Here is a 22,486-nt window from a genome sequence, read left to right as displayed (position 1 = left end):
GGCCGGCACTCACGCTCACTCACAACCTCGCACACGCACAGACACACACAGTGCCCACCAGCTCACAGCTTTTTCTCCCTTTCTTTACCTCCCTCCCAGCTCACTCTTGGAGCCTCTCTCAGAATGAGGAAACAAAACAGACTGTGCCTGAAGAGGCCTGGATAGAAGGGAGGGCAGGCAGAGTGTGGAGCGGCCCCCACTGGCCCCACCCCCTCCCAGCCGGGAAAGAGGAAGAGGGAGACAGGGAGGTAGGCAGGGAGGCCTGGAGGACTGCTGAGAAAAACAAAGAGAAACAGAGACTGGATGAGATCATGCAGCCGGGGAGGGCATTTGGGGGCAACCAGGCCAGCAGGGGAGGGCAGTTAGGGGTTATCAGGAAGGCAGAGGCAGTTGGGGGTGAGATCAGACCAGCAAGGGAGAGCAGTTGGGGGTGAGATTAGGCCGGCAGGGGAGGCCAGTTAGGGATGATCAGGCAGGCAGGCAGGTGAGCAGTTAGGAGCCAGTGGTCCCAGATTGCAAGAGGGATGTCCGATTGGAGAGGGTGCAGGCTGGGCTGAGGGAAACCCCTCCCCCCCTTCTCGTGCACGAATTTCATGCACCAGGCCACTAGTTAAAAATAAAAGAAGCCAAGGTGGTTAAATATTACAAAATGAAATGGGTAGATCAATGTATTTTTTCCTTCTCATTCTTGATTCTTTATGTCTGCAATTGACTGATATGCAGCTATTTTGGGATAAACAAAAAATGGAAACTACCTCTTGAATAGGAAGCTGAGGCTGCAGCAGTTACCTGCCCCATGCTCAGGTTCCAGCCTCACATAGATTATTCATTATTCCTGACCAGGGCTGTCCTGTGTTCTGAATGTGCTCTGCAGCTTGGCGGGTTCCATGTCCTGTCTCCTTTAAATCCTCTTGCTGAAGCACCCAGCTTCCTCCTTGCTTTCTCCAGGCTTGCTCTGGCTTCTCTTCCTTCTTAGTTCTCTAAGGTTTTTCCCAAGCAGACAGAGCCGTCACAGGGAAAAGTAGATTTTCCCATTACTAGTGTCCACTTAAAACCCAAAACAAGTAATTTGACTGTTTCTCTTCCTCCCTCCCCAGAACTTAACTAGGAATGAGGTGGTAGAAGTAGAACATTTACTGCAGAGAAAAGTAACAAGCTGAGGGCTTAGCAGTTGCGGGGGCATTTAATGTAGTACAATTAACCCTGAAGCCCGTACCATCAATGAGCAGGGAAGAATGGGGATCCAAAAACCGTGGCCCAGAGGGGCAGGGCATCATAAGGACCACCTGAGCCTTTCTGTTCACAGCAGTCCCCAAAAGACATTGCAGAATGTAGTGCAGTTTATTAACCTATGTGCATAGTTGCAGGTAAGTAATACTTATTTTCATTTTACTTAAATAAGTATCTTTTAAAACCACAGTATTTCTATTTAAATGGTCAAAAATTTAAACATTGGTTCATAAATAGTTTTATCTTTTTACTCCAAAATGTGTCATTCCTTGAAAAAGTGAGATAAATGATACTGACCAAGGCCATAAGGAGTGGTGATATACTAGATAATAGGTGCCCTTAACCATCTTACTGACATATATCAAACATGCAAAGCTGTGAAAATGATGAGCCTTTCTTAGGCTTTTCATTTTGCATCTATTTCCTAAAACCCAGCATTTTATAAACATTGATCTTGAAGAAGCAATGTTTTTTAATTAATTGAAGGACAATGTACATATAGAGAAGTTTATAGAGAAATATATACTTGATGAATTTTCAGCATCCAGAAACAGAACATTACCAGAAAGAACCCCAGAAGCTCCTAGCCACTGACCCTCTTCCCCACACCCCACATCTCAAAAGTACCACTGTCCTGATGTCTAATAACAGTATTTAGTTTGAAGAAATGGTGTTACATTTAATCTAAGAAGTTTTGGAGAGTTCTTGAATGAGCTTCCGGTAAAGAAGAAAGTGCAGGAATATGAACTGTTATCCTTTGACTTGTTTCTCTTTCTGAAGTACGTTAGGAGAAGCAGGATTGAATTAGAACGAAGTGCCTGGACAGTTTGTTTGGGTCTGAATTTACTAAACTACCTTGTTTGTAGAAAAGATGGAAACTATTCTGTAATTTCTGTTTTGAGGAGAAACAAATTTTATAGCGTCAATTTCTTTTCTGCCTTTGTCTGGCTTCAAAAGGATATTACCATACCATCTCTACATTTAGACTAAAGTCCTGTCTACTTTTGGCATTCTGTCATGTGTCTTTCTTATTAAATCAGCACGCTGATTGAGACTTATTCCCGGGACTTACGTAAGGTATGAAAGATGAGTTGTTTTCTCTTCTTTACACACTTACATTCACACATTTCATGTTGGAATTTTGGAATTAACTACTCATGGAATACTTAAAGTTAACTCTTTTTCCCATATAGACGAGATGATCAATAAAAAGTAATTTGGATGAACTTTGCCAAACCACAGGCTTTCTGGTGTAAATCTTTGCCAATTTTTGTGTTCCTTGCATTCTAAAAAACTTCTTATGATTTCAGTCAAATTTTTATCTTTTCTTGCTTATAAATTGTATGGTCTTAAGCTTTTGCTATTTGGAGAAAAGAGCATGTGAGAAAGAGAAAGAGGGAGAGAAGAAGGGAGGGAGGGAGGAAGGGAGAGCACATACATATATGTACTTTTAAACTGTGAAAGTTGCCAGATCGGCACCTGCCCCCCACAGGAAAATTTGTCCATTCAGTTGTCTTGGTACCTTGCTAACTCAGAGATTTGACTGAGAGTTCAGTTTCAAGTCTACCAAGCCATGAGACTTGATCCCCAGCTAGGACTACGAATTAGGAGTTCATCTGGTATAATTTTACTGGATTTCTTTTTATATGTTACGTATTCTGGCTATTTTTAAAAAATTGTGATAAAATATGCATAACAAAATTTACCATTTTAAATGTACAATTGGCTATTGGTTTTTAGAACTTTTATTCATTCATATCAGTTCTAGTCAACAGATATTTAATGGGGATCAGTTGTGTGCCTTCTGCTGAGGTTGGTAGAACATCGGAAAATTATGAAAGAAATACAAATATGGTCCCTGCTCTCAAGAAGATTAAGCCTCATTAGGGAAACAAGATATATGTACAGCAGTTAAATAATAACTCATGGTAGGTAAGGCCTTGAATGCTCAAGGAAAGCTTTGTGTAAAGATGAGACTCAGCTTGGTCTGAATCACATCATATCCATTTAGTTTGAGAGGAAGGAGGAAGTGGGGATCTAAAATAGCCCATTGTCTTTCAGAGAATCTTTTGCTTTTCTAATGTTGAAGCTCTCACTGTTTTGTTTTTAAAGTAAGCTGAACATTTGGAAAGGGAACATATTATTAGCACATAATTTATATTTTTAAAAATCACAGAAACTGCTATGCAGACATTATTAAAATGCGAATGTATAGTGATAGAAGCGTTAAACTTCTTATTATAATTCTATGCAAATATCTGTGTTCATGCAGCATTAAACTTTTCAATATGTTACCACTTGGGAGTAGGTATTTCATTAGCGAGTTTAGAACAATTGAGGTTTATGGTTTTTATGAAAAATGTACAAAAATCAGCATGTAATGAAACACATATTTACTGAAATTAATCTTGAATGTCTGCTATTTTGCTAATCAGGTAAAAAGTTCAGAATGGGTGTATTTTGTGAGTAGAGTGAATTGTGATTAATTGTGAATGATCTTGTACTGACACTTGATGGCAAAAGATGCTGCTGATTTTGTTAGTATATCTATATTGGGTCAAGGATTTTATCTGGGCTGAACATAGTGTCTTAAACAATGAGAATTATAAAGTTGAAACAGTATGTTTTCCTTGTTACCTCTGCAGACAGGCAAGCCTACACTTGGGACCCCCATGCTCACGTGACATCAAGAGGAAACGGAAGCCTGTGGCCACAGCATCTCTCTCTAGCCCAAATGCAGGTAATTATACCCTAGTTATTATATGTTGAGCACCTGACACTGAATTATGTGTTTTATATACCTTTCCACCTAACTTTTATGAAAAGGTAGGTCATTTTATTCCCATTTTATGTGGGAAAACAGAGAATGTAAGAAGTAATTTCCCAAGGTTACACATATTTTAAGAATTTAAACCTAGTTCTGTCTGACCCTGAAGTCTGTTTTTTCACTGTGTCACATGGGTTTCTTGAGTTTGAATCCCTATATTTCACTAAAAATAATCTTCAGTCATCTGCACTTTTTTTTCTATTACAGATAAGAAATTAGATCTTTGTTAATGAAAATCTCAGTAGGGTGGCAGTTTAGTCAGTAGGCAAGGAGCCACATGGGTTGATTTACTTTTTAATTTAGTATACAGTACAGTACATTCTCACTGTTTTTATGTATAGTAGAGTGCTAATATTTTACCTATCATGGAATTCCTAGTTTAAAACAGCTTTTCAAGTTAAAAACTTTTAATTTTCTGAACAAAACTAGTTGTTAGAAACCAAAATAGTGGTTATCACTGGTGACCAGGAGAGGACATAAAAAATCTCTTGGATGCCGGAAATGTTCTGTATCATGAACTAGGTGGGGATTACATGAGTATATTCATATATAAAGATTCACTGAACTACATACATTTATGATTTATACACTAACTACATCTATGTTATTCTTAAATGAAAACAAAGGGGGATAGTTATTTATATCAGCAAGAATATTGGATGTCTATAGATCTTTTTCTTTGGAGTTAAGAGAAAATAGTTAAATGTAATTAGTAATCATAGACAGTCCTTTAGGTTATTTCAATACAGTTTAGGATGAATTACTCTGAATAAAAAGATCATATCTGGTTGTAGGACCTATCAGAAATACCTACACTTCTTTTGTTTTTCTTTCTGTCTTTTTATTATGTAAGTTTCAGGTGTACAACATTATAATTCGACATCTATATACAATATAAAGTGTCCACCCCCAAAAAGTCTAGTTATTATCTATCACCATACAGTTGGCTTCCTCCCCTCTTTCACATATCCCCAGTTCCCTTCTCTCGTAACCACCTACAGTTCTTTTCTTGATGATAATGAATTTGTTTTGTGGAAATTGAGTATATCATAAATTATTTTATTTTCTTCAGAAAAGACTATATATTATAATAAAGTATGTATTTATGTATATTATACAGAGAGCAGAGCAATTAATAGTTGAATAGAGAGTAGACCTCGGACAGATGGGGAAGTCTTTCCCCTACCTTTACTTAGTAAATTTCAGCATGCTCTGAAATTGACCTCTTCAAGCTTCTGTTTGATGTTTTTGTTTTGTTTTGTGGTTGTTAATCTTCACCCGAGGATATTTTTCCATTGATCTTTTAGAGAGAATGGAAGAGAGGGAAAGACAGAAACATGGATGTGAGAGAAACACATCAATTGGTTGCCTCTTGCCCGAGGCCTGACCAGGGCCCTGGCTGGGGAGGAGCCTGTAACCAAGGTTCGTGCCCTTGACTAGAATCGAACCTAGGATCCTTCGGTCCACAGGCCAAGGCTTTATCCACTGAGCCAAACCTGCAGCTTCTGTTTGAGAAGACTGCTTGATAATGGTTAAGACTAAGATTGTCATGATAATGGATAATCTTAATCACAGGTCTAATGACTATAGTAAATTTTTTAAGTGATTTCCACATAGCCATGTCCTAAGCTAAACCCTTTGCATACATTATCTCACTTAATGTTTGCAACAACTGTATAAGGTGGATGCTGTTTTTATTCCCAGTACACATGAGATATTTGAGCCCTAGAGAGGTTAATCAGTTCCCCAAGGTCACGTGGTTGGTACATTGCAGAGCCAAGGTCAGACTGGTTTCCCTATGACTCTAGAGCTGCACTCTTAGGTCTTCTATAGGATAGGATTGGTTCCAAGTTATGACTCTGCTCAAAACCCAGGTCCTCATCCAGTCTGTGGTATTGGAAGCACAGTCTCCCCTCTTTTACCTTTTTGTTCTTTTTTTCTCTTTAATGTCCAGCTTCTGTTTTTTGCTTTTAATTGTTTATAAGAGAACTGTTGAGAAGAGTTTAAAATCCTTATTCTATATTCAAATTGGGAAATTTTCTGGGAAGTATTAAACAAGATTTGAGCATTAAACATTTCCCTCACAGATCCAAACTCCTCCCCTCACTTGTTGACTAAGGCTTGCTTCACTGAACGTTTTCTTTTTTTTTCTATCCACAACCTGAGTGCCCCATGGAGGTGAAGGACATAGCCCGAGCCCGCACCATCAGTCAGTAGAACAAATGGGCTTGCTCTGCCTAACATTGGGCCATCTCGGATTCCACCTCTTTTATAGAAATGACTGATGAAGAGAGGTGCGTTCCGCTTTGCCGCTGTATTAATACACATCAGGGGCCAGCTCCTGGCACTAAATCACGCTGCTGCATACATCTGTTATCGGATTCTTCACCAGTGTGATGAACAAGACTGCAGATAGAGGCTTCCTTGTGTCATTCTTTATAGGATTTTCCTAAAAGAATAAATAGCTCAGATCTCTGCCAACACTCTCCCCTGTCACTGTGATGAATTCAGCTTCTTTCTTAAACATGCAGCCACAAATCTTTCCCCCTTTCTCCTCCCCCACTGGTGGAAAGTTTTGAGTTGAAATTGACTGAATTTAAAGATATTAATAAGGCTAGAGAGGTGCAGAGCAGAAAGGACTAGCGTGCCTTGCCTTTTTGTACTAGTATTAACAAAAGGCCAAGGAGAAGGACCTTTTCATAGGATCATTGAGTAGATCCTTCTTGAAAGTGTGGCACTTTTATTTTCTTCTTTTAACGTCCACTCCCTTTCTCTTGATGGCTTTATAACCACAGGTGCATGGTGCACAGTGCCACCGTGGATCTGAGTGAGTGACCGTATAAACATGCTTGTAACACCCAGAACACCAGAACAGAAATGCCCAACATGTCATTACCTCATGACAAAGTGAATTTGCTGTATATTTTCTTAAAGAATGTAACTGAGCCCTAGTCAGTTTGGCTCAGCAGATAGAAAGGGTCCCAGGTTCAATTCCAGTCAAGGGCATGTACCTCTGTTGCAGGCTCAATCCCCGACTCTGGTCGGGGCGCCTATGGGAGGCAACCAATTGATTTGCATCTCTTCCATTGATGTTTCTCTCTCTGTCTCTCCCCCTCCCTTCTACTTTCTCTAAAAAATAAATCAATGGAAAAATACCCTCGGGTAAGGATTAACAAACAAAAAAAGAGAGAATATAACTGGAAAAGAAAAAATGGGTTATTTTCTCTAAAACTTGAGATTAAGTAGCTGTCTATATTAATAAAAGTGTAATATGCTAATTAGACCGGACAGCTGAACAACCTTCCAGACGTCCTTCCGGACTAAGCCGCAGTGGGGGGGGGGCCGGGGCAGAGGCAGTTAGGGGCAATCAGGCAGGCAGGCAGAGGCGGTTGGGGGCGATCAGGTAGGCATGCAGAGGGGTTAGGGGCAATCAGACAGGCAGGCAGAGTGGTTAGGGGTGATCAGGCAGGCAGGTTAGGAGCCAGCGGTCCCGTATTGCGAGAGGGTGCAGGCTGGGCTGAGGGACACCCCTCTCCACCACCACCCCAACTCCCCCCACCCCATGCATGAATTTTGTGCACCAGGCCTCTAGTAAAAAACAAAGAACTCAGATAAAAACCAGACTTCATTTCCTCGAGATGATTTTCTTCATCAGAATGGCAGAGCAGAGCCTTTGGTGTACAAATCCCATTCCTTCACAAAGTAAGCATGTAAAGGAGAACAGGATGACAAGATGTTGTATTCAGAGCCCTGACTATTTTGCCATCCCAAAGCCTGTTCTGACTTTTGTCTCTCTAGGATAGGATGAGTGTCCTTGGAGCATTAGTCAGAAGGGTAATCAACAGTTAACCTGTTAGTTACATCAGATTCCGAATATTGGGCCAGCAATGCAGGAGGTGCAGGTGCAAGGGCAGGCATTTTTATCTGTTTTGCTGCTGCTGTACCCCCAGCCACTAAAATAATACTCAGCACATAGAACAGTAACACTAGATATTTGTTGTATGAATATGTGAACAGACTCTATTAGTCAAAATAGTTATTCTCAATATTATGCTAATCCAGTGATTGGATTCAGTAGTTTTGTTTTAGGTTCACTCTTGTCTTGGGAGCCATAGGGCAGATTTTTATTGCCCACTATGCCTTTTTAAAGTTTAAATGGTTTTTAAAGTTTAAAAATTTTTTTAGTAAATATTGAATGGCTATAAAAGAACATTTATAGAAGATATATAAGGAGTAAAGAAAAATGATATAGCAAATATCCACGTACCCACCATCGACTTTAAGAAAAAGAACATCACCTTTAAAATCTTTTTTTCTACTCTCCTCAGAGGTAACCATCATCCTGATATTTATTTTTTATTAATCACTTAATCATTCTTTGATTTTTAAAATAGTTTTAAGACATATGTATCCCTAAATAGTATATTATCTAGTTTTGAGTGTTTTTAAATCTTTTTTAAATAGAATGTCATATTTTATAAGTTACAAGTTTTACCCAGTTATGTTCTTGAGATTCATTCATGTTTCATCCTGCCATATATATGGTGTTCTATTATATGAATAGGATGAATATACTACAATTAAACATTCTTTTTTTTTTTTTTTATATTTTATTGACTTTTTAAAGAGAGGAAGAGAGAGGGATAGAGAGTTAGAAACACCGATGATAGAGAAACATCGATCAGCTGCCTCCCGCACAACCCCTACTGGGGATGTGCCCGCAACCAAGGTACATGCCCTTGACCGGAATCGAACCCGGGACCTCTCAGTCTGCAGGCCGACGCTCTATCTACTGAGCCAAACCGGTTTCAGCTAAACATTCTTGATGGACATTTGAATTGTATCCATTTTATGCTATTATGAAAAACAGAGCAGAGCCTTTGGTGTACAAATCTCCCTCCTCTCTGTGAGAGAACACGTGCAAGAGTTTTTTTCTGGGCCACTTCATACTCCTTAGGATGGCTATATAAAAAACAAACAGGAACAGCAAGTGTTGGGAAGGATATGGAGAGATTGGAACCTTTGTGATTACTGATGGGAATGTAAAATAGTGCAGCCGCTAGGGAAAACAATATGGTGGTTCCTCAAAAATCTAAACATAACTTTTTTGGCCAGAACTACCATCTATATACACTGAGTGGCCAGATTATCATGATCTCTGAATGCATAATAATCTGGTCACTCAGTGTATAACATATATAATAAAAGGCTAATATGCAAATTGTCCCCTCAACCAGGAGTTCGACCAGTAGGCAGGCCGGCCAACCTCCCATGTCCCCTCTACCTGGCCAGGCTGGCCGGACCCCATCCATGCACGAATTCATGCACCGGGCCTCTAATATACACACACACACACACACACACACCGAGTGGCCAGATTATTATGTGTTCAGAGATCATAATAATCTGGCCACTTAGTGTATATAAAAGGCTGTGTCCGACTGGTCACTATGACATGCACTGACCACCAGGGGGCAGACACTCAGTGCAGGAGCTGCTGAGCTGCAGTGACTTGGCAGCGGCGGTTCTTGGGTGATGCACCCTGAAACCAGAGAGGAGGGAACCCGAATCCTCGTGGGGCCGTGCGATTCCACCTTTGGCCCTGGGTTATGTTGTTGCTGGGGCACTGTCAGCCTGAATCTGGTTTACTGCACACTTGCGTTTGTGTTCCACACCCTGTACGACAGCAACTTTGTAGAGTGCCCTCTGGCACTCCAGGGCCCCTCGGGGGATGTCAGAGAGCCGGTTTCATCCCGATCCCTGCAAGCCAGGCTGAGGGACTCCACCTGCCGGAGGGACCCTGCTCAGTCTGCAGATGCCGGGGAGGGACCGTGGGAGGTTGGCTCCAGGGCATGTCTGGCCCTTCTCTCCCAGTCCCACCCTGCGAGCCACCTTCTAATTAATTGCCTTTCAATGTGTGCTAATCCATGCACCGGGTTACTAGTCTTCCAATAATTCATTAAAATGACTAACGCAAAAGGGAAGAGGAGAGGCACCTGCTATATGTTCTCTAGGCCTTTCAGAAAACATGGAGCTGTTCCTCTGGCCCCATACATGTGAATCTACAAGAAAGGTGATACTGCAGACATCAGAGGAATGGGCACTGTTCAAAAAGGAATGCCCCACAAATGTTACCATGGCAAAACTGGAGGAGTCTACAGTTAGCCAGCCTGCGGTGGGCATTGTTGTAAACAAACAAGGGCAAGATTCTTGCCCAGAGGATGAATGTACATATTGAGCATATAAAGCACTCGAAGAGCTGAGACAGCTTCCTGAAACGTGTGGAGGAAAATGATCAGAAAAAGAAGGAAGCCAAAGTGAAAGGTTCCTGGGTTCAGCTGAAGCGTCAGCCTGCTCCACCCAGAGAAGCACTTTGTCAGAACCAGTGGAAAGGAGCCTGAGCTGCTGGGACCCATCCCCTGTGAACTCATGGCGTGACAAGTGCAAAAAAATAAAAGACCTCTGTACTGTTAAAAAATCTAAACCTAAAACTACTATACGATCTAGCAATTCTGCTTCTGCGTATATACCTGAAAGAATTGAAAGTATTCAAACAGATAGCTGTTTATACACTCGTGTTCTAGCAGCATCACTCACAATAACCAAAAGGTGGAAACAACTCAGATGTTCATTGCTGGATGAATACATAAGCAAAATGTGGTATATTCTGTATACAATGGAATACTATTCAGCCTGAGGGCCTTCCTGATTCAGAATGAAATTCTGATACGTGCTACAGCATGGATGAAGACATTATGCTAAGTGAAATAAGCCAGACACAAAAGGACAAATATATAATTCCAGTTATGTGAGGTACCTAGAATAGTCAGTCAATTTATGGGAACAGGAAGTAGAATGGTAGTTGTCAGGCTGGGGAGGGGAAAATGGAGAGTTTTCATTTAGGATGATGAAAAAGTTCTGGAGATGGATGGTGGTGATGGTTGTCAAATAATGTAAATGTACTTAATGCCACTGAACTGTATGCTTAAAAATTATTAAAATGATAAATTTTATTTTATGTATATTTTGCCATAATAAAAACCATATAGCAAAGAAAAAGTTTTTCTAGGGTAAGGTTTTGCACTGGTTAATGACCATAGAGTAATGGTAAATATAGCTTTGTGAAATTTTAGTTAAATGAGTGAGTGAGTGTGTGTGTGAACATGAGAGAGAGAAAGAGAGATTGGATTGATTTGTGTTGTGATTTCAAATGTATTTCTTGCTGATGTGATCTGAGGTTCTAAAACATTTGAAAACCACTGCCCTCAAGAAACCCTTGTACATGTGCCATAGAGTAATAGCTTGCACGATTATTTTTACAATAACTCCCTGTAAGAAATTCATGTTTGAGTATATATGTGGGCATATCTATCTATCTATATATATCTATATCTATATCTATATATCTATATCTATATCTATCTATATATCTATCTATCTATATATATAAAATAAAAGCATAATATGCTAATTAGACCAGACAACTGAATGACCTTCTGGACGAATCCGGGGCTGCGAGGGCCAAGCCCCTTGCACAAATTTTGTGCATCGGGCCTCTAGTATGTATATAAATCCTTGGGGACAATCTGATATTTTTTATTCCTTTTCATTAAGAAGAAAAAGTACTGGTCATGACCCACTAAATTGATCTTGTGACCACAATTTGAAAATTACTGTTCTAGGTTACATTCCAGGAGTGGAGTTACTGAGTGGTAGGGTAAAAATGGAGCTTTCTACATTTTGCTTTTTGTTAGTGTATATTCACCATTGGCACAGTGGCTGTGAGGGTGGTTTAACTACTCTGCTTGGGGGCATTTGGAAATGTGAAGACAGTGTTTACTTGTCCCAGGGAGGGAGTACTTTTGGCATTCAGTAGATGGGGTCAGAATGGTAAGTGTCCTAAAATATACAGGACAGCCCTGCATAAGCAATTATTATTCTGTCTAGAATGTGTTTTGTGTTCTTGTTGAAAAACTGGGCCTGATTGTGTGATTTTCTACCATTTTCCTTATTACACTGTTTATTGGTGACATTGTCATCGGGTGTGACAGAAGGAACATAGGGCTTGGCGTCCACTATCTGAGTTTGAATCTTACTACTTAACCAGCTCTGTTTTGTCCCTGAAAAATTTATCTGCTCTCTGTATGGCTCATTTTTTGATCCGGAAAATGGAGATGACAATACCTACTTCTAAGAGTTTGCAACAAATAAGATTATGAATGCAGTGTTTACATAATACAGTGCCTAGCACGTAAGTGCTTAAGAAGTGATAGTTACTACATTATGGATTTGTATTACTGAATGTGCTTACTTGTTCATTTAAACCCATTTTCTCAGGTAGAGAAATACTTACCTTCGTTACATCTGGCCTTTAGTTCGTTGTAAAGAAAAAAGAAAAACCTTATTTGGCCACTTGGTTTAGAAGGGCATAAGATATAAGGATTAAGAATATTTTGGGTTGAAGTATCTGCTCATTCTAATTTGTCTCCCCTGGATTTTTCCCCTTTTTCCTTTTATTGTAGCAATCTCACCAGTTCCTGTGGATGTGATGGAGCCAGTCACACCAGCGCCACAGGCCCCGAAATCTCCCAATACGGAGTGGCTGGTCAGGACCTCTGCCCCAGAGAAAGCCGCCGATTCAGCTGCAGCCGCATTTTTTAAGATGCCACAAGAAAAGAGTCCTGGATGCAGCTAGATAGCAGTAGTTCGCCCACCAGGAGCCAGCGGGTGTTGTGAAACAAATATTAGATTTTGTGTTATATAGTCTTGCATATCTCAATTGATATTCCCAGTCTTTATCACTAGGACTGGCTCCTTCCTCTTCAAACAAAGCAGTGGACTCTTTCTCTTAGAAAATCATATTGTGGAAATCTGTGTCTTTTTAAAAAAGTAAAGTATTGGGGCAGGAATTTTTTTAAAAAGTCATCTTATGCTATATTTGTTATTGCTATTGCTGTCTCAGCAGTTACCTACAGCTCCGGTTACAGAACTGTTGCTTTTTTGCAGGTGTGTCTTTTTTTAAAAAAAAACTCGTAACTGCTTTGCATACTTCTTGTGTAGAGCTTTTAATATCACTTGAGGAAGTTCCAAATTTGTAGTCAGTTCCAGACAAATTTCAACACTGAGTTAAGACCTGTGTGTGGAATTGTGCTTGCAGGAGGCAAGGCTTGCCTTTCAGCCTGGCCTTGCTTTACTCACAGTGCCAATCCACCAGGGTCTCAGTTTGGAGCCTCAGAAGCGATACCAGCAACATGGACTTGGGGACTCCTTTCTAGATGCCCATGGGATCGCCAGCAGCTGCTTTGTACTTTGCCTCATCTCCAAAGTTGGTGTTCTATGGAAAGAGGACATTTCACACACACACACACACACACACATACACACACACACACACACACACACACACAGATATTGAGGTAATGAAGATGGTTTAACTGTACAGCTAACTTAGAATAGTCAGTGGATTGTGTCTTAATACTTCATGTTGCAGTGTAAGCCTTTACATATTAAACGGGATTTTATTGTTAGTTTACAGGTCAATAACCTGCAGCAGATATTCATACTCTATTATAATAATGGCTTTTTGGGGTTATACTTTGGGGAGGAAAAATGTCTTTTGACATGCCTTTATATTTGCCATGTGTATGACAGCTGAGCTGCGTGTAGAGTTATGTACACATCCATGCCTGAAGTTGATGCTCTTTTGTCAAGATGAGGAATAAGAGACTGCCTAGAGCTGCTGGAGGAAGCCACTCTTTCTAGAGAAAAGATTACCCAGAGTGTCTTGCATTCAGGAGCCTGGTTAATAGAAGGGTTCTTGTTTTGTACAAATTTAGTACATTTACTCTGAAATATGCAGACACTGGTCTCTAAGTGCGCACTGCTCTGGCACTGTTCTAGGGGATGCCCACTCTTGCACCTGAACTTTTCTATGCTTCAGTAGGTGCTGAGTGGGACAGAGCTTCCTGTCCCTGAGGGCAGGAGCCCCTTTCCCTCACACTGAATATGATGGCAGGCTGCTTTACTGTGTCCCCGAAAAATTTTAGCCCTTGGCGCTGGTGGCTCCGGGATTCCCTCTGAGGGGTTGGCGTGAGTCTATTTGGAGAGGGGACTTAAGCTAAGTTTATGCGGCACTTTATGTAAGACTGAGACCATGTCAGTTGTCCCTAACAAGGAATAGGGTGGAGGGAGAGTACATGGAGATTGTGGGGTGAGGGGCAGTGCTGAAGCCAACACAGCATCCCTGCTCTCATGTGGTGGGAAGTGTACTGCCCCCTGCAGGCTGGACCCCAGCCATGGAGAAGGTGAAATGTCTGTTGAATATAGTATGGCACTACTGAATTAGTGAAAGTGGGTCTTATTGTCATAGGTGCATTCTTACCTAGTCCCCACAGTGTCCCGAGGCACACACTTCTAACATACTTTTTTTGGATTTGAGGGGGAAATCCTTGGACATAATTTCATTTTCTTTGCACTAAGCTCTGTGACTCATGCAGAGATTGGTCCTGTGATCATAGCCTAGTAAGACCTCCATAGTTCAGGTAGAATCTTTTCTTCATGGCATGTTGCCTGACAGTTCTTTCTACCTGTAACTAAAAGTAACTTATATATACAACTTTACATTTTAAACATCTCTATGATGTAAAGGCAGGTGACTGCTGCCATTTTACAGAGACAAGAGCAATTACAGTTTAGTGACTTGCTCAAAAACACATAATCAAGCCAGTATTAAAATCCCAGACTTTCAGACTTTCTCTGCCCTGGGTTTTAATCTCTTGTTTGTTGTTGATAGACCTGAGTAGCTCTGAGACCCATGTGTTTGAAACAGTATGTGATGGGGTAGCCCACTTGGGCTCCCCTACCTGCTGTCCCCCTGTGGCATGCAGTTCTTTTATCCGTCAATACATTCTGTTTCCTCCACAGAGAGAGAGAGAGAGAGAGAGAGAGAGAGAGAGAGAGAGAGAGAGAGAGAGAGAGAAAAGAAACAGTATGCCATGAATGTTTATCATCTTTCTTGGGCATGCTTGTCTACATATTTCAAATACCTTCAACAAGGATCACCAAAAATGTCATATCTACCTATAATAATTGGGGAAGAAAATTAATTGCCCAAGAAAATAGCAATTAAACACATTAGTACTTTACAACACAAGTTTTTAAATTGTGTTCTTGTAAGCTGCTGCGTGAGCCTGCTTACAGAATTATTAATAATTCTGCTGGTTTTCTGTATGAGTCAATTCCAAAGGAAACTTAGAATCGAGTGTATTTTGAACCTTAAATTTTAAATCTTTTTTATATAGCAAACTATAGAATGTCATAAATTAAGAAAAGTCTGTTATCTTTTAACAAAAGATATAATTTCAAAATCAGGTTTTGTAATATGTTAAAAAATAATTCCTTTGAGTTTAATCCTTGAGCTTACATGTATTTTATCTGCTCGAAAGTAATAACAGGCTGAGTTCCATGTTCTTACTTATTTCAGGGTTCTGGATTATCCCAACTGGCTACACATCTGCCTGTCTGAATCCTAATCCTGTGTATTTTCCAAATAGGCAAAAGTCAAGACATCATCTACTACTGTCATTCATAAAAGTTAGTTTTGCTTATGAATTTAAGATTATTTTTCAGATTCAGTATTTTAAAGGGAACAACTTCATTTGCATCACAACTTGTGTTGCTTTTTGATAAGAACTGTTCAGAAGAGGAAATTAGTAGCAGTTTAAATGGTGCCAAATTTGGGGACAGATTATGGTCTTTGATGGTGTGTGCTTTTAAACTTGAATTCTTTAGAAATCAAATGCATTGTTTTGCTGGGTTGTGAAACAGGCTGCAAACAAGGACAGTTAAGCAGCAAAATGACCAAAAGCTTAAATAAATCTAACCTGTGCTGCGTATGGCATCTTTGGTAAGTAAAACTCCACACCTAGAACAGGGAATGAAATTCTTTACGAGTCCAAGTAGATTAATCTGATATGTCTTTGCATTTTAGAATCAGAAACACAATTGAGACCACAGCAGTGGGAGTCTGATGCTGCAGAGTAAAGGGGCAGTTATCACAGAAGTCTCTCGGAGAAGGGAGCTAGGCTGGCACTGGCACTGTTGATGTGCTTCTGAGCCATGTGTGTTTTGTTTCCTGGGCTTTGTAAAAACAGCATTAGGGGCCATAGTCAGTATTCTGTGTCTGGTGAGCCCTATCTGGGCTGGGATGAGAGCAGAGTGGCTTACTCAGGCAGCTATGGATGTCGTCTAGTTAGGGGCATGGCTTGCAGGACGTGTCATGGTTCAGGGATGGCAAAAGGGATGATAGAAGCGGTTTTCGCTTGCTGTCAGCTGCTTCCTTTGCTAATGCTCCAGCTGTCCATTTTACCTGTCAGTATTTCCTTATCTCCTACTCCAGTCTTGACAGTGGAGTTACTGATGGTGGCAGCAATCAAGAGGGGATCCTACCCAATCAGACACTGGTACAGAGGGAAGAGGTGAGGAAAGTGGTGGGTTCCTCTATTAGCACCAACACAAAGTGGCCCAGATATGCTTTCGCCTGCGTTAAGATCACAACAGATGAATGTCAAATGCCTGGGGACAGCAGCATTGAACAGTACCAAGGACAATGAGTGATACTGCTCAAAAGTATGGATTATAAGGTTTTTACCAAACCCAGCAAAACAAACTTGACTAAGAAAAAAATTTCCTGCCACTGCTGATAGACATAGGCACTTGGTAAAATTGCCAAATTTGGGGATAAAAAAAAAAATTAAAGCACAGTTTTGAAGAATGGGGCATGTCCTAAGGTTGTTCACCATGGAGCAAACTTGGCAAGGTCCGAAGTGAGAAGGCGAGGGGAAGAGGGGTAGGTGCTTACGGTAGTGGTGCTAGCCTGCCTGGACCAATGGTATCAGCTCGCTCAGTCCCCCTAGACTAAATCTGAAACGGTGGCAACAGCAACCTTTTACAAGCTCTCCAGGGGACTCTGGTGCAGGTTGATGTTTGCGAACCACATGATTTGCCAATTAAAAACTTAATATACTAGTAACCCCCTGAGCTCTGAGGTATTCTTACATTACTCTCCATAAGAAGAGATGTTGCCCTGGCCGGTGGTGCAGTTTTTTTGAGTGTCGTACCACCAGAAGGTGGTGGGTTTGATTCCAGGCCAGGGCATCGAAAACTCTTTAGAAATCAATTCTATTTCTAAGAATTGGTTAGCCCTGGGAGGAGCAGTCTCTCCCCAGCCAGAAAGGTTTCTTAAGATGTCAAAACATCATATCCAGGTTGAGGGTTCGATCCCTGGTTGGGGCATGTACAGGAGGCGACCAATTAATGTTTCTTTCTCCCTCTCTAAAATCAATAACAAAAACAGATCCTCAGGTGAGGATTTAAAAAGTAATGAGATATTTTGTGTGTTGTATTTTGCAGCCACTGTTAATGTCTTTTTTCCCCATACCCTTTCCCTCAAGCTCCTGAAAAATCACCTGGAAATATTGAGAAAGGATAATGTGGAGAAAAATGCCATCAAGGCCAAATTTAGATGGATGGAAACAATGTTTTAAAATATAAGTGGATTAAAATATAACCATGAATTTTTAGTCTGTGAGTGAGAGTCATTTTTCACAATTAACAGTAAAACATTTGTGTAAGATACTGCCGTTCATGACTGTATGATTCTTGTTCATTGTCTCTTAGTTTCATGGGAAAATGTTGTGTTTTCCAGCGTCACAATGCTGAAGCCTTTAAAGCATGACTCACAAATGTGAAACAAACAGAAAAGAAGTTGGAAGAAAAACCACCCCGAGGACATAGCTTTTGTAGTAAATACCTGTTGAGTTGTTAGTAATCTTTTGCTAGGACTTAATCCCAGTATTCACAACACATAAAAATCAATTTTCAGTTATCCCACATACTCACATCCTATTGTCTTACATTTCAAGTAGTATGTTTGCAGGGGTTGAGGACCAACAACAAAAGCATGTTATATATGGATTGTCTGACTCATGGGTTCAGTGTTTCAGAATACGGTACTGTAATCTTAAAGTTTTGAAATGAAATGACCGTTTTTTTCCTTTAGATTTTATTTGTATGAATTGGGCTGGGCCCTAATTGGCTACTAAAGCTTACGAACCCGAGTTCTCTTGGGGAATATGTGTAGCTAAGGAGGAGGAGTAGTCTAGTCTCATTGCCTTGGATGCTCATGTGGTTCTGTGCCCGGCTCTTCATTTATAAAGGGGACTGCCCGGCTGGTGTGCTCGGTGGTTGAGCATCGACCTATGAACCAGAAGGTCACGATCGATTCCTGGTTGGGGTACATGCCCGGATTGTGGGCTTGATCCCCAGTGTGGGGTGTGCAAGAGGCAGCTGATGAATGATTCTCATCATTGATGTTTCCATCTCTTCCTCTCCTTTCCTCTCTGAAATAATTTCTTTAAAGTTTATAAAGGTGACTGAGTGAGAACATGGAGAGGTCAATGCCATTGAAAGAAAGGTTTAATGTTCTAGTTTCCAGGACGAACATCAGATTTGGAATAGGAAGCAGAAGACCAGGAGCAAATGATAGGTGTAGGCCAGAAAGGCAAGGCATAGAGGGCGGACAGTTTAGGAGTGGCTAGTTGGGGTAATTGGGGTCCTTTGGACTATAAAGTGGTCTCTAGTTGCCTCATAACTCCCCTGGGATGTTTGCTTCCTGGGGTGTACAGGTCAGATGGAGGAGGCATGGCTCCATCATCCCTGGTAAGTTTGTACATCAAAAGTGTCTGCTGGCTGAATCCTTGGCTCTTTCTAAGAATTGGCTAGCCCTGGGAGGAGCAGTCTCTCCCCAGCCAGAAAGGTTTCTTAAGATGTCAAGACATCATAATTCAAAGAATATTAAAAACCATGATTAATATACATGTGTAGGCTGTTTACCTCTCATTTCAATTTTTATAGTCTTTTAAAGCACCCTATACTTTGCCTTTTCTATCTTGAAAACCATTTAAAAGTACCTTAAGCCAAAAAATGTTTTTACTAGATTTTATCAAGATGTGGGAATATAAGAAATTAAGATATAAATTATGAAAATTAATGTTTTTTCTCTAGAAGTGAGTTCTGACCCTTGCTTGCAGATCTCTCATTCAGATGTTTTTAATTGAAAAAAGGAAAGAAAATATCAGAGAACTTGGGAATGGCATGGTGGCTTTGACTTAACCCATTTCACTGTGAGGAGATTCTATAGCTTGCTCTTTCCAGTGGGCCATGTATTTCTCCATGAAAAATGGTCATGACTTTGCAAGCTTCTACTACGCCCAAATCTTGCTTACATTTGAATGGCTCTCAGTATTTAATCTCACGCAGCCCCCCACCTGTTATCAGCCGCTATTGCAAACTGTGGCCATTTAAAAAATTTCTCCCCCCTCCTCTCAACCTCAGCAGCTCATCCATCCCTCCCCTTAGAGCATTAGGAAGGAGTCCCCATGTACACACCCTCACATACACCCTCACCTGCCTGCTCAAGACAAATCCCTTCTGCAGTGCCCTAGGTCCCTCTGTTGCTCCATCTAGCTACAATGCTCACTCCTGGCACATACAGTTTTGCATTCAGACATGTTCAGACTCCATCTTCAAACAAAAATACCCCTCCTTAACTCTTTGAACCCCTTGACCATCACTCAAGTATTGCCCTCACTTGCACTTTCTGTCCCTTAGTTCTCAATTCACTGGAGCAGTAGTTTTTAACCCTGGCTGCACATTAGTATGGTCTGGAGAGATTTTTTAAAAATCCTAATTCCCCAACTGAATCAGCCCAATTACATGGGGATGGGGACAGGCTCCAGGCTTTTTAAAGCAATGTGCAGATGGGCAAGTCTGGCCACTCCCCTCATCACCACTAAACTTGTTCTTGCTGGGTTCGCCAGTGACTTCAGCTTGATACTGATAACCATTTCCTTTTTGGAATTCTTTCTTTTCTGACCCTGCTCTCTCCTGATTTTTCTCCTCCTCCTCTGCTCTGTCACTCTCCAGAAGTGGGCAGGTTAGTTGATAGGTCCCAGATGTTTGTCCTCACCTCCAACAAGTTCAATTAACACCTATGTGCTAATGAGTTCCTTTACCAAACCGCCTTAATGCACTGACTTAAAGCACAGGCTTAGAGTAAAACATTGACCTTCATTAATAATTATTGTAAATTTCTAGGATGAGTACTCAAGGTCTCTGCTCCTTCCCTCACGTCTCTCTGCTCCTCCTCCAGGCCCACTGAGGTGGGGAGAATGGCTAATCATATTAGATTCTAAGGACCACCCTATTTACTAGTGGGTGGAGTTGCTGTTGATGAAGTCTGCCTTGAACTGTGGTCCCTCTTCTGCTTTCTCCTTTCCAGGGTCTTGGACTGGTCAGGAGGCCGGGGCCACTTCTGCATGTGAGGAGGCTACCCCCATCTAGTGCCCTCTCCAGTTATTTACTTTCTGCTGCTGGTAAGATTTTAGTTTGAGTTTAGGGGCTGAGACAGACCCATTTCCTCATCACTTTTTGACCTTGAGTACCATGTTGGATCTTTGTCAGAGAACTTTATATATATATATATATTAATTGATTTCAGAGAAAGAGAGAGAGAGAGAGAAACATCAATGAATTGATCGGCTGTCTCCTGCTTGCTCCACACCGGGGATTGAGCCCACAACCCGGGCATGTGCCCTGACCAGGAATCAAACCATGACCTCCGGGTTCATAGGTTGATGCTCGACCACTGAGCCATGCCAGCCAAGCTGTCAGAGAACTTGGGTTTCAGGTACTACTAATTAGCTCTACTACTAATAAAGGGAACTTGATTTTCTGCCTCACTACCATCACAACATGTTGCCTCTGGAACTGCATGCAGGGGTCCCACCCTCACCAGAAGGGACCCCGTGTGTCCCTGGCTCCTTTGAATCACTAGTTTCTGATTTAAAATCGGGGATAGGTGGATCTAATTAGCAGTTATGTGCCTATGCCCTAGCTATAGGAAGTGGGAACGAGGTTATCTGAAATGTTTCACTGGGATGGATGAAACATAAGAGGGCAGTTCAGATGCTGGACAGCTAAGAATAACAAAGGTCCACTAGAGCCATTGCCCTATTCACTGATTCAAAAGACATTTGTTAAGCGCTCACTAAGCCAGTCTTCCTCACAGAGCTCTTGGGGAAGGGTGGCTGCCCCAAAGCAGGATGTTCTGAGGTTCCTTAGATATATTCTACACACTCCTGAAACCAGTAGAACCCTTTTCAGAGCCAATAACAGCAACAAGTATTTACCGAGGGATTATTATATGCCTTAATATTAATTTCATTTAAATAATCTCACTTAATCCTCAACAACTCTAAGGTAAATATTTTTATCTCTTTTAAAGCAGTGAAGTATGCTTACAGTTAGATTAACTTGCTCAAAGTCACAGAGCTAATCATTGTATGCTAGGATGCAAACTGTTTGATGCTAGAGTTTCCAGTACCAGCCAATGCCCTATGCTGCCCCTTTTCACAATAGAAATGAACTGTTGGTGGTCGTATATGTCTGAAATAAACTGTGTACGTAGATCCAGGGCTGGGTATCTAGTGACACCCTTTTATTCCATTTACCTGTTGCTGCTGATGGGCTATTTCTCTGTCAAAGCAACATGAATGGGCTCATCGCTTCTCTGTGCCTCCAGCATTGAAAGAAGATAGGCAACTCCTGTGGCATCCTCTTAAAGCAATCTGGTCTTGTTTTTGAAAGTGACTAGAGCAAGAGCCAATAAAATATTCCAAATCTATGGAAATAAAAATGTATTTTCCTTTGTGTGCCAAGGCAAAATTGATCCATAAGCCAGGAAGACATGTGCTTTGAGTTGTTAATGGCAGTGATGGACTGTCCTGAACAACCCATAGAACTGCTGGCAAAATAGCTGTTTTAACAGTCTTGGCCTTCATTCAGTAGATGCGTATGGAACACATTTTATGCCAAGCGCTCTGCTAGCTGCTGAGTTGACAAAGAGGAAAGGCATTCCCGATGTCATAAAGTTCAGGGTCTTCCGGGGAAGAGATAAGGAAAGCAAATAGTACAACGTGAAGTGGTAAGTTTTGAAGTAAGAATATCAGGGTATTTTGGCAAGAAGGAAGTCACTCTATATCAAACTGAGCAGAAGGAGGATTAAAACAATTCTGAACCTGAAGGACAAGCAGGAGTTAAGTGAAGAAGAGAGGAGGAGACCATCCAGTGTAAAGAACATGGTTTGTTCAAGCGTTTGGAAAGGCTGATATATAAAGCATATGAGGGAGCAGGGAGAGGTGGGCAGGAGACAAAATGAAGGGGCCTGTGTGACCAGCTTGCTTGTTGGTTTGGAGCTGTTACAGTGTTCCTCTGCTGTGCAGTCATGGAAACCCTACTACAAGTGGCCCACTGTGCAAGCAGAGCTGGACTGAGATGTGAACAGGTCTGCATCTCCCTGATCATCTCTCC

General features: G+C 41.2%; 1 protein-coding gene and 1 long non-coding RNA gene across 3 annotated transcripts in view; both read left to right on the top strand.

Moving 5' to 3' along the window:
* The window catches only part of GPATCH2L (G-patch domain containing 2 like), a 53,867-nt gene extending 40,901 nt beyond the window's left edge, over positions 1-12,966 (top strand). For both annotated transcript variants that reach the window (XM_028141337.2, XM_008138807.3), the window contains 2 exons: positions 3,876-3,970; positions 12,580-12,966. In XM_028141337.2, coding sequence (XP_027997138.2) covers positions 3,876-3,970; positions 12,580-12,752 — 268 coding nt within the window. In that variant the 3' untranslated portion in view covers positions 12,753-12,966. The remainder of the gene's footprint in view (positions 1-3,875; positions 3,971-12,579) is intronic.
* Positions 12,967-13,456: 490 nt separating this feature from the next.
* LOC129149110 (uncharacterized) lies at positions 13,457-17,631 on the top strand. Its single transcript, XR_008556060.1, has 2 exons — positions 13,457-15,649; positions 17,509-17,631. It is a non-coding gene; the product is annotated as an uncharacterized LOC129149110 (long non-coding RNA).
* The last annotated feature ends 4,855 nt before the right edge of the window (positions 17,632-22,486 follow it).

Source organism: Eptesicus fuscus, chromosome 5 (assembly GCF_027574615.1).
Source record: "Eptesicus fuscus isolate TK198812 chromosome 5, DD_ASM_mEF_20220401, whole genome shotgun sequence".
Lineage (NCBI taxonomy): Eukaryota > Metazoa > Chordata > Mammalia > Chiroptera > Vespertilionidae > Eptesicus > Eptesicus fuscus.
This window is presented reverse-complemented; position numbering and strand designations above follow the sequence as displayed.